The 12,700-nt window shown below is 41.0% G+C and overlaps 2 protein-coding genes across 2 annotated transcripts; both read left to right on the top strand.

The window, feature by feature from the left end:
• The first annotated feature begins 982 nt into the window (after positions 1-982).
• adora2ab (adenosine A2a receptor b) lies at positions 983-8,681 on the top strand. Its single transcript, XM_053411784.1, has 5 exons — positions 983-1,173; positions 4,242-4,730; positions 4,837-4,968; positions 5,988-6,091; positions 6,622-8,681. The coding sequence occupies exons 2-5, from the start codon at positions 4,531-4,533 to the stop codon at positions 7,584-7,586; spliced, it is 1,401 nt and encodes a 466-aa protein (XP_053267759.1). The 5' UTR covers positions 983-1,173; positions 4,242-4,530; the 3' UTR covers positions 7,587-8,681.
• Positions 8,682-9,382: 701 nt separating this feature from the next.
• snrpd3l (small nuclear ribonucleoprotein D3 polypeptide, like) lies at positions 9,383-12,199 on the top strand. Its single transcript, XM_053411219.1, has 4 exons — positions 9,383-9,526; positions 10,288-10,428; positions 11,031-11,223; positions 11,990-12,199. The coding sequence occupies exons 2-4, from the start codon at positions 10,303-10,305 to the stop codon at positions 12,052-12,054; spliced, it is 384 nt and encodes a 127-aa protein (XP_053267194.1). The 5' UTR covers positions 9,383-9,526; positions 10,288-10,302; the 3' UTR covers positions 12,055-12,199.
• Positions 12,200-12,700: the final 501 nt, after the last annotated feature.

The following is a 12,700-nucleotide window of genomic DNA, read 5'->3' as shown; positions in this document are numbered from 1 at the left end:
TTTCCTTTACGCTAAACTGAGTCATGCAAGCACTGGGTAGAACGACGAGTGGACTTTTTTAGTCATGGCAATATGAAGTTGTGATGACTGATGTGATGCAGTGGGCTACTAGCAGAGGGCATTGTGGGTAAATCTAGTTCTCATAGGAGTCACCTCAGGCAGCACCTGCACATTACACTGGAGCATCTGATTCTTTACACAGCTTAAAGACATGAGTCAACATTTGGACGTGCATCCTCTGTAATGGTGCATGTGAAACTAAAGACACTAAAAGCACATGGAACTAATTTCAATGGGTTTTATAGGGCTTATTAAACCATAGAGCTATAATATAAAAACACTCGCATCACAAAGGGTGAGAGTGATCACTCAGCTCCAACGCTTTGCAGACACACTAAATATAAAATCCTATCTTGGGGGAAGTGGGAAATGCCAGCAAATGTATGATTAGATGATTATCTGAAATAAGGAACATGCAGCCATCGACACGTGGTCAAATTTGGAGGGCTCTGAGTGTGTGTGTGTGTGTGTGTGTGTCCGTGTGTGTGTGTGTGTTTGTGTGTTTTAAGTATTACTCATGTTGTCGGGACCTAAATCTCTTTACATTGGGGCCAAAAAGCAAGTCCCCATAAGGTTAGTTATTCAGTTTAAGGTAAAGACATGTTTAGAGGTTTAGGCTAAGGTTAGATTAAGGTTAAGGGTATGGTTAGGTTAAGGGTTAGGGTTACACAAGTAAAAACTATGGATAAGGTACCAGGACCTAATTTATTTGAACTGAATTAAATTTATAGTATTTTTTTATTTTATTTTTTTTACTTCATCTGTCATCCCTCAACTAGTTAACGTTTGAGTCACTGGTCATTTCCATATCTTCATACGCCACTGTTTACGAGAAGCAACCCCCCCCCCCCCCCACACACACACACACACACACACACACACCCTCCGCCCTCCTCCACTCACTCATACACACACTGAGAGAGAGAGAGAGAGAGAGAGAGAGAGGGGCGTGTTCTCCTGGTGTGCACCTTCAAACTTCACAGACCAGCAGCAGCAGCATCGTGTCAGAGGATTTACAGCTTTTTGCAATTTCTTATATTCACTTTGTTTCCACACATTGAAGTTTTGTTATCATCCGGATGAAAATACTTTTGTTTTCACCCCAACAATCAGGTAAGGAGATCAATATAGTTGTTATAGCTCGTTTATAATGTTTAAAATATGTCAGATCAGCTTTGGATCATCTTCTAACGTGAGGGGAAACAATTCTAGTAAAAGGAGTGTTTTATAAATGATATATACTCAAACTATATTAATTTATTGTTATTCTTAAATTTGTCCCGTAATAACAATGATACTAATAACAATACATAAGCATTTCTTTGTGATTTCGGTGGAGCTGTGCTGCTCCATTGATTGACAGGCTAGTGACAGGTCCCCTCCTGCAGGATGTTTATTTTCTTATCACTTCCTCCAAGGCCTCTGAGTACATACTGTATATCAATCCTCATATTAATGGAGAGGGGGGTGGGGGGGGGGCAGTTGTATCCAAAGCAGTCAACTGGAAGAAGGTCAAACAAGAACGCTGAGCATGTGATGGCTTAAAGTGCGGGTGATGACCTGTAAACCTGCAGCACTGTGATTCCCTTTGTTTTGTTTCTTTGCTGTTCAGGTTCAGAAATGTTTTCATCCTACAAACTGCAAAGTGACGATTTGTGCACAACTGCTTTATTTTGAACATTTGTCTTTCACTTTCGGTGGGGGGGGTGGAGTAAATACAGACAAATACACAAATTATTTAATGTACTACATTTATTTCTTGGTAAAAGTTAAAAACATCCAGTCGATGTACATTTGTTAAGTTTCACAATATTCTTATTTATAGTCAAATCTGCCAATTTCAATTATATCTGAACATTTGCAGCTACTTCTTTTCATGTCACAGCTATTCTGATCGACTTATTTCTTGTAATTTTCATTTCCTCAATTCGTAAGGTATTTTTAAACAATTTCACAAGTTCTAAATTTCGTTTACTCAGTTTTGCCAAAATGTTTCACCAAACATATTGACCACATCCTAGTTCAGGTTTTCAGAGTGTTGATGATTTTCAGTCGCAGTAGCTTTTCCAAACCTGCTTGATAAACCCTGAATTCCTCCGGGCTGATGTGAGCAGGTCTCAGCCGACAACAATAGAGGAAACATGAAAAGTGGGACTTTGGCCAATCGGGACCAGAGCAGTGAGTCACACGGTTAAATGTCATGAAAAGAGGTCGATTTGAACAATGTATGATAAGTGACAAGAAACGAAGAAAATACACTACTACACTTAAGTGTAGTTACGGTCTTTTAACAAGCTTTGATCACGTGAGAGTCTGAGAGAGGAAATGAGAGTTTCAATCCTTCATGTTTTGTGGTTTTATATTCGAATAACTGAATTGAAACTGAATTTGGCCGATATATTATCACCACAGCTTTTCATCAGTCATAGTGACTTTGAGTTGAACTTGTCAGGCATCCACTGGAAGCGAGTCCATCGGTGTTCAGCGATCGAGCAGCAGGAATAAACGTCTGAGCAGCTCCAGGCCTCAGGATAAAACATGTGAAGAAAGGTCAAACTAGCTTGTGCAGTTGTATTAAAAGTGTTGTGCCTCATTATCCATCCACCCCTTCGTCCACTTGTACCACCTATCCTCTGAGGGTCTTTGGGTGAGAGGCGGGGGGGCACCCTGCTCACCAGCATATCACCGGACCAATCCTCATCATTACCACCTTAATCTACGGCAACGTGGGGACTGAATAAACAGTGGACTGGGAATTCCTGTTCTGTGACATACGCTAACGTGAGGCACAAAAATAGATCAATAACATTTAGTCTTGTTGAATCTTATCTTGTCAAATGTTTCGGACCACAGACATCGGCAGGAACTTTGTCTCATGTTTGCAGATTGTTCTTTTTTTCACCGTCGTTTATAAAGTTTCCCTTTCGGCTTGTTTCTGCTCTGTGGGCTTTGTCTGGGTTTTATCTCACAGGGGAGAAAAACCAGCTCTGCACATCTGTCAACAGGATACAATGTGTGATAATGATCTTGGTATGATAACGTACAGCAGTGCATTTAAGATGTTCATGTTGGTGTCATATCTGGAACAAAATCAATAAAGCTTCTTCAAATCTGCAAAAAAACATTAACAAAAACGATAGATGTTTTTAACATTTATTACAGATCTTTTACTATGTGGTTGATCATATACTTATTTCATGAGCCTATCATTGTTAATTGTTTTATTGGCACCCTCATATTTGATCTGTTAGTTGATTCTTGTCATATATTTAAAGTTTCCTTGACTGTCTTGAAAAAGGCCCATTTCTAAAAGTTGTCCTTTATTATGTTATAGTAATAGTAGGAAGTACATTTTTCAAACTTCAGTGCATAAGAACAAATTATAGTTGAGCATTTTTTACTAATTATTAGTATTAGTATTACTATTATTAGTAATAGTAGCAGTAGTAGTGTTTTAGATTATGATGCGCATTAACAACGTTTAGTTGTGGTCACTGAGAAATCACATAGCGTGTCCGATCACATCATCTGGACCAGAACTAAACTAACTGGCACATGTTTCAACTCTTGCATCTCTCATAAAGTGTTATTTAATGTTCAAAGATCATTTCAATAATTTCAAACTACTGGAGAGAACTTAGATAATAATAACAATCATAACAATATTGATAATAACACATCTGTCTCACTTACTCCCCTCAGCTGTTGTACACTGATGAACTGAACAACTTGACCTACATCTCATTCAAACTCTTCATCTCTGCGAAGGCTCTCGGGGGTTGAGCCCCTGTTTGTGATAACACACTAATCTGCTTAGAGTACAGAGGAATTCAGCTAAATACCCTGAGAAAAAACAGCAGGGATAGTTTTACAGCTTTCCCGTAATGGTGCAATGTCTCCTCAAATTCGGAGGGGCCTCACTTTGGGTAATTATCAGTGATCTTTGGAAGAATATGAGGTCAGTGGTGGGAATGATTAGTGTGTGGAAGGGTTTCGGGAAACTGGAATAAAAGGTGCATTGTTGGATTGTCTGCTTTGGCCCTGTGCGGAGAATAAATTGTCCCCTGCTGTCCACCAGAGATAGATGGCTCTTCTGACCTGGTGTGTGGTGACCTGCAATCTGTTTGTTCAGGCTCCACCACTGAGATTGTGTTCTCCCTCTTCCTCTCGTTTCTCGACAGGCCACCGCTCTTAATTTGCTGTAGCTGTTGTGCAAAAGTCAATGCTCCCGCCACCATCTGTGACAAAGTCAACCAAGCTCTAAGGGGAAAGTGACAGACGGGCGTGTGACGATAAAAGGTACGAGTGAAGTCAGAGTGAAGTCAGACCTCAGATGTGATGTTTGTGGTGGGAACTTCCTGTCTTGGCCGTGTCCCTGCGACACAATCACTCTTCCATTAAGCGGTTTGGCAAACAGCTTAGTGTGTGGGATGACAGCGCCAAGAAAGCAGAGAAGACGAAGAACTCACCATGCTGAAGACTGACCAGCTGGTCTACATTGTCCTGGAGCTGGTGATCGCCTGCCTGGCTGTGGCTGGAAACATCCTGGTGTGCTGGGCCGTCTGCCTCAACTCCAACCTGCAGAGCATCACCAACTTCTTTCTGGTGTCACTGGCTGTGGCTGATATCGCTGTAGGGCTTCTGGCAATTCCCTTCGCCATCAGCATCAGGTACCATTTCATTTTTACACACCAAAACCCCCTGACTGATTTGGTCCAATAATTCACTAGATTTTAATACACTCGATATTTCTGAACCTGTGATATATTCTTGCAGTACCGGCTTCTGTGCAAACTTCTACGGCTGCTTGTTCATCGCCTGCTTCGTGCTCGTGCTCACCCAGAGCTCCATCTTCAGCCTTCTGGCCATCGCTGTGGACCGCTACATCGCCATCAAGAACCCGCTCAGGTGAGGGGAGAAGTAAAAGGTCCACTCCACTGAAACCTGAAACAGAGACGGAGACTTCCACAGTGTCAGATTATCCATAATCAGGTCACTTTTCAAAGTTGTCTGCCACTGTATGAAGTTTGAACCACTTTTTCTTTTTGGAAAAGAAAACTTTAGGGGTATTTATCTTGGGTCGTGCCCCACACCTCCAGCAAATTTCATGGAAATCAGTTGAGCAGATCTTGCGTAGTCCTTCTACGTATCATGCAAACCCAGTGTTCAGACAGAGATATGTATCTCCACTGGGTCTTACTGGGTTCCTGTTTTCAAGCTGCTGAAAATATTTAAACAAGCTGAAGACTAATTTTCCTCCATGTAAATCACCACCATTCAAATAACATTGTAAGCTAGCCCAATCGCTTTTCCAGCTGATAATAAAAAAAAATCCAAAGGTTGTTTAGTCGCCGCTGTGTTACTCCTGGCATGAGAGGATATTTCATTGAGTAAAACCCTGCAGGTCATACATTTGCATAAGCAGCTGCATAACAGCTCCTGCATCCTTATGTGTGCTCACAGATGACAGCAAACCAATCATGCATCAGAGGTTGACATAGCTTTATATATATACTGTACATATATATATACAGTATATATATATGTACGCTTTCCCACTTCCTCCCACTATCCTGAAGTGAAGCTAAAATATCCTGCCGCCATTTGGATTCCGCTCAATAACAATCTGGGACCGTCGATACACGCTTCAGTTTGTATCTTTCAGTAATGACATTCCAGCCCCATTTTAATAGCATCAAGTAACTAATTCAAATTAAACTCAGCTAATGTAGATTTTACAGTAATGGCAGCACTCCCATACGCTAATATCTTTCCTAGGTTTGTTAAATTAATAATTCCCCCACTCTTGAATGCACAAACATTTTATCCTCATTTGAATCGCCTCATATTGATTTTACTGCAGATACGATCATAATGAAGTTAGACGAGGCAGCCGGCCCTCATGTATGAGTGTGTTCTCCTCTCAGGTACAACAGCCTGGTGACAGGGCAGAGGGCGAAGGCCATCATCACCCTGTGCTGGGTCCTCTCCGTGGGCATCGGCCTGACTCCGATGCTGGGCTGGAACACAGGTGGGCCATTCATTTAGAACAATGTGAACGCATGATTCCAAGGCCTCAGAAACCTTCTTACCCTATATTGTAGAAAAAATGTGAAGTCAAACACCGTTACTCCGGTTTCTGAGAAGATAGTTTAATGTCTGAGTTTTGACTTGTCTTTGTTTCATTGTCAGTTGTTGGAAGCAATGAAATCTGAAATTCTTTATTGCCAACCACATCCTCTTTTAAGCCACAACAACTCATTTCTAGAACCATTGTTTTCAGGATGAACGGACACACAGGATGTGGGAGAAAAGCACTAAATAGACACTTGGGTAAAACTGCACAATTCCATTAGTGGTATTGAATTACTAGAGAAAAGGGCTCGAGTTCTTAAATGAAGCCGGCATGTTCCTACTCGTGTCAATCTTTCTAACTCACAGCAAAGATGATTACCGAGGAGAACTCAGGTAAACAGTTGAATTTGGGGTCTAAATCCCAAACTGTGCTTGGTCACTGTTGCCATGATTAAACAAAAAATCCCCCCTGTCTCTTTTGCACAGGTTCGGACTCCAAAACCGCCGGCCACACAAACAGCAGCTGCCCAAATAGCCTGTGCGAGTGTCTGTTCGAAGGAGTGGTCACCATGGACTACATGGTCTATTTCAACTTCTTTTGCTGTGTGCTGTTGCCTCTGCTGGTCATGCTGGTCATCTATGCCAACATCTTCCTGGCCGCGCAGCACCAGCTCAGGATGATTGGTTTCAAAGCTTCGCACATGTCCGCTCTTGCAGTGATAACCTCGGCTTCGAGCTCACCTCGCTCCACCCTGCAGAAGGAGGTGCACGCCGCCAAGTCACTGTCCATCATTGTGGGGATGTTTGCCTTTTGCTGGCTTCCAGTGCACATCATCAACTGCTTCAACCACATGTGTCCCGACTGCGAACGCCCACACATCTGGGTGATGAACATCGCCATCATCCTCTCCCATGCTAACTCCGTTATGAATCCCTTCATCTACGCCTATCGCATTCGGGAGTTCAGGGAGACCTTCCGGAGGATCCTGTCCCAGCACATCCTGGGGCATGGGGATATGCATGGGCTTGGCGATGGCAGAGGTGCTGGCAGCAGCAGGAGCAGCATCGTCAGGACTTCTTCCTCTTCCCGCACCAGTAAAGAGTCATCGTGTGGCACTGTAGTTAACAGTTACATCCTTGACCCTGGTTCCAAGCAAACCAAAGCTAGCCAGGAGGCCTCTTGCCACTGGACCACAAAGTTAGACTCTGCACCAGGTGGCCAAACACCCAACTGTCACCAAATAAGCAGCAGTTCACTAACACCGCAGCTGCCGTGCATCATGGGATTTGCTGCGCAGGAAGGAAAAGAGTCAGACACATATTTCGGGGGAACAACAGATGCTTCGGAGCTGAGAAACATTGAGAGTGGTATTACTTTTGTGAATGTTCATGCCGGCTTCTTAAAACAGACGGACTGCACCTGCTCTGCAGAGCTTCCAGAAGTCTCATGACAAAGACATTAAAGAATATAAACTGTATTTATACTGCCGTCAAATATACAACATTCTGCAAATAACACGAAGGATGAACAAAGCAGATCGATAGCAGCAGTAGAGCTGTGTTTCCTCTTTTTGTTGTAATATCTTGTTTTGCTTTGTTACTTTGTTCTCAGCACCGATCTCTGATTTGGATCAAATCTACAAGAAAACAAAGAAACGTGCTAATGCTTAAATTCTCCCATGTTTTTTTTAGGTGTCTTTTAAACAATTTGCATCTTGGAGTGTATAAAAGCACTTTCAACTGCCCTGGATCCACTGTATACGTGTTTCTAAAACATTTATATGATAATGTTGCGTTATTTTGTACATGGTCACCTGTGTTATTTTTACTCACTGGAGAATTAAATGTCTTTAATTCACAGTAGGTCACTTTTTAATGAGGTTTTTTTCAAGATAATTGTGACTATTGGACCGAGTGATACGAGGCAGGCGTGGGGGAACCAACGATGTTTGACAGGTATTTCAAGGCGAGCACTATCTCTTGTTTATAGATCTGTTGAAGACTCATTTCTCAAACTGCTGGATGGCTGCAGAACACCTGATGATGCTGGTTTGATAACTGCCCGGCAACACGTGTCTGTTGCTGCCTCAACAACAACTAAGTGACAGATGACTCAAAGGCACTGATGACAACGAGCCAGTTACCACACACCCAAAACAAAGCTTGCTTGGTCTATCCAAATATCAGCCCATATGCTTGTAACACACACACATACGCACGGCCACAGACGACTCTGCGGGAGGTGTTTACAGAGTGGCCCGGCTGCTGACGCCAGTCAATGGCCCTAATGCAATGGAAATCAAATGAAGGTTCATTTGATGATGTCTTTTATTATGCCATTATGCCTTCGCTCTCCTCATTTAGAGGCCCTTTCACTGCGGGGCATTAAGCGACACTTGTGTGCTTTAGGAAGAGGCATACATGGGTATGTTTCTAGCTCACGCACTGTGTATTTATTTATTTTTAAATATATACATATCAGTTATTTGTTACACTTTGTGGCATTTTACAGCAGTATGCAAATCAATAAAGCCATCTCCCTTTGATATTGTAGGCATAGTTTTTTGTACTATTCAAATCTGAGTCACTTGTTTTGTATAAAGTAAACGTGGATGAATACACAAAGCACTGTCCTGTATCACAGACCGCAATATTTGTCATGTGATTACAGGCTCCAGCAGGATTAGTGAGAGGATGATGTCTAATAGAAATACAATCAAACAGTAGGGGAGGAAGTACTCAAACATTTTACTTAAAAAGTACAAAGAAATAGATAAAAATCTAGTAAAGTTAAAGTAAAGTACTTGCCGAGTGAAACCTACATCATTAACTTTGCCTACTGTATTTAGTTTGATACAATAATAGTTCACACTCTGTCATTAATAAAGAATAATATGCTTTGTAAAAAGGGAATTGGAGTAGAAAGTACAGATATTTACTGATATGTAGATGTGCAAAAGCCGAAAGTATCTTATACCTGAAAATGAATCTACTTAAGTAAAGTCCATATACATGAAAAATAACCTTAGGCACATTAACAAAGTAAATGTACACTGTAATCCAATTAGCCTTTTTCTAGGACACCATTTAATTTACAAACCACTAAATAGTTAGTATTTGCTGCTTTGGATAAAACTACAGTTGTGACCACAGATGTCACAGGAATCATCAAAATAAGACAAACGTTGCTCCTTTGTTTTTATCCAGAGCTCAAACATACAGGTCCCATGATGCACCACGGGTTCAATTCCACCGGAAGTACTTAGCTTGCCTTTCGTTGCATTGTGGGTAAGCGGAAGAAGGCTCAAAAAGAGACGCGAAAGCGACAAGAGCACGTTGCAGAGACAAGAACTAAACCACAAAGAAAATCGGTTTCCAGAGCAAAATCCAGGTAAACGCTTTATTGGCTTTTTTAAATCGGTGTAAACGCTTTGCTTAGGTTAAGCAGCGGTGGTCTTTCAACTTGTGGCGCATTGCACCTTATTCATTCACGTAGCCAACATGGCTCCTGCTATTATCTGCGCTCTTTTAATTTCAAACGTACATACTCTGTACGTTTGAAATCCAAATGTTGGAAATGGAACTCCAATCCTGTTGAGTGTTAGTTTGTAGGTTGTAGCAAAAACTAACCTCATTTAATATGTGGAGATCTTGCCCTCTGGTTCGGTACACTGCGTTTTTTATAAGTTAGCCTAGCCGGCTAACGCTGCTAATTTAGCTAGCAGGCAACTCCCCCTTGCCCCTGCGATTACACACGTCTTATTGTTATCTAACTTGAAGTTCATTGATCTTTAACTACTTAAAACAATAATGTGAACCATCTCACAAATGTTTACAACTGTGGACCCCACCTCAGTGTTTGATTTGTAGTCGCAGCACTAGAGATGCTAATGCTACTAATGGAGTCGCACAACACATTATTTTGACCGAGCCAGTTCCTGGTTTCTAAGCTTTTAAACACAACAAAAATAAATGTGATGTTTTGCTGTCAAATTAAAACTAGCTACAAGAAACTTTCAGCCCAACAACAACTTATCATTTGAAATAGTTGTACATTGGAGGGGATGGGTTGGTGGGAGTTGACATCTTAGTATTGGTAGGATTATAATGGTAACAGCAGGTTTTAACAGGCTTTCAATACTTTTGTTTCAGGATCACAGTTGAAAAATGTCTATCGGCGTACCAATCAAGGTTCTGCATGAAGCAGAGGGACACATCGTGACCTGTGAGACCAACACTGGAGAGGTGTACAGGGGCAAGCTGATCGAGGCCGAGGACAACATGAACTGCCAGGTTGGTCTTGGACACTATAAATAATGAATAAATAAATAAGGACACGGCCACAGTGACTTATCCTCCCTTATGTTCTGTTCCTTTGGGAAGTAAGCTGGTTAAAATTCGGTTTTGCAACAGCAGTCAAACTTTTATTCAGTCCTAGTTTTACAGATAGCAATACCCATAAAGTTGATAATTTTACGTAATGTTTTTAAGGTGAAAATTTGCACTTTACACCGTTTCCAATGAATTTGTCAGGTGCTGCTAAGTGGTTCGCTTATTTCTTTAAGATCTTTCATCTGTTTTCTACTCTTGTCAAAATCATTGTATTTGCAGCTGTTTTGGCTGTACTTGATATATTCTATAATCCAAGTTGTGAACCAGTTCAGGTTGTTGGGAATAAATGAGCAGAGCTGTGAGACTAGAATTGTGAACCACTAATTCAACAGAATGGCTTGGATTGTTATTTAGCTTAAATCTTTATTACGATTTAATTCAAACCTAATTTATCTTGTATTTTGGTCAAAAAATATGGGCAACTCACTATGATACTTTAAAAAATGTAAGCTGTGATTTAACCTGCATGCAGCTAAAATATAATCTTTCTTCCATTGCTACAGATGTCAAATATCACAGTGACTTACCGTGATGGCCGGGTGGCGCAGTTGGAGCAAGTCTACATTCGTGGCAGCAAAATCCGCTTCCTGATTTTACCAGACATGTTAAAGAATGCACCAATGTTAAAGAGTATGAAGAACAAGAACCAAGGATCTGGTGCAGGAAGGGGAAAGGCGGCTATTCTCAAAGCACAAGGTGAGTCGGAAGATTTATTTACAAGACTCGTGGCTATGTTCTGGCCTAATACGGTTTACACAGTTTAAGCCAGGGTTTATACTTCATAGAAAATTCCGAGAAGACCACCCATGTCAAATTTCTAGATCGGTGTAAACCACTTATAGTGACCACGTTTGCCAAGAGCCAAATTCATCACTATAAGAGGTTGATAACTAATTGCGTAGCTTCTCTATGATGTTCCCATAACTAGAGGGGGTGACTGTGCCACACACAGACGCCACTGAGCACTTCTCTCTCAGCCAGACACACTAACACGCACACACCGTGTAAACAACATAATTTGTAAACTTAGACATGTGTGGAGAGCTGGAGGAGACAGCAGCGAGTGCTCTGCTTGGCTCGATCTGAGTTGGCAGTGTGCAGCAGGAATGAGACGCAGAGAGGAGCAGTCGATTATTGAAAGAGCCGGTTAAGAACTTGAAAACATCCTTTTCACTGTTCCACCGTGTATGAACAGCCTCCAAGTGAACACTGTAGGCTCCCTTAGTGGAGGTGTGCATGGCTCTCTGGGTGTCTGGGTAACAATCCTATAAAATCTGACTTGTCTCAACATCTGAAGAAAACTAGTTGGGTTAAAGTATTTTAGATCTGTACCACTTATCGTCACTAGCTTTTATTTATATACTTATTTCTGTGAACACTTTCGCCTGATGAGTGATGCACTGTCGATTTGAATGATCTTTGTTTTTTATTGAAATATGTTATCTTGTCTTTTTGTCTGCAGTGGCAGCTCGAGGCAGAGGCCGCGGTGGAATGGGAAGAGGAAACATCTTCCAGAAGAGGCGATAATTGCGACATCTGTGTTTAAGATTTTTACATTGTATAGTCTTTTTGATTTTTGTCTTTGGATTGGATATCTTGGATATTGTTGCAGTCCTGTTTGCAGATCACTGCTTTGATTTCATTTTTTATGAAAATAAACCTGTCAATTTGATGTGTTGCTTTTTTTTGTATTTGTAATTATATAACATTAAAAACAACAGGAGCTGAACAAAAGTGCTTTCAAGTAAGCTTTACCAATTTCAACACGGTTGACCTGTTGATCCATATTAATAGTTAGACATTGGACCACTATGACATCAGAGTCACCTCAACATTTACTGTCATTCATCCACTTAATTGCTATAAAGCCGAGTGAAGGCCAGAGTACAAAGCTGGAACAAACTGCAATCTAAACAAAACACTATAAATAAAATACTAGGTATACAGTTTACAATACAACATTAAAAACAGCAATATAAAACCAATACAACAAACTAGTGACTTATCAAATACAATGGAATAAACCATAGAACTGTGACATAAACAAATTGTGATGTTAGAAAATAACTGCAATAACAAATAAGCTCTAGCCCAAACAGGTGGGTGGACATTTAAGGTGAACTAACTTGAACACAGTAAAAAGTAATTCTGGCTAGATAAATACCACCTATAT

This window comes from Pleuronectes platessa, chromosome 19, assembly GCF_947347685.1.
Source record: "Pleuronectes platessa chromosome 19, fPlePla1.1, whole genome shotgun sequence".
Lineage (NCBI taxonomy): Eukaryota > Metazoa > Chordata > Actinopteri > Pleuronectiformes > Pleuronectidae > Pleuronectes > Pleuronectes platessa.
Note: the sequence above shows the minus strand (reverse complement) of the source record. Positions and strands in the feature narration are given on the sequence as shown.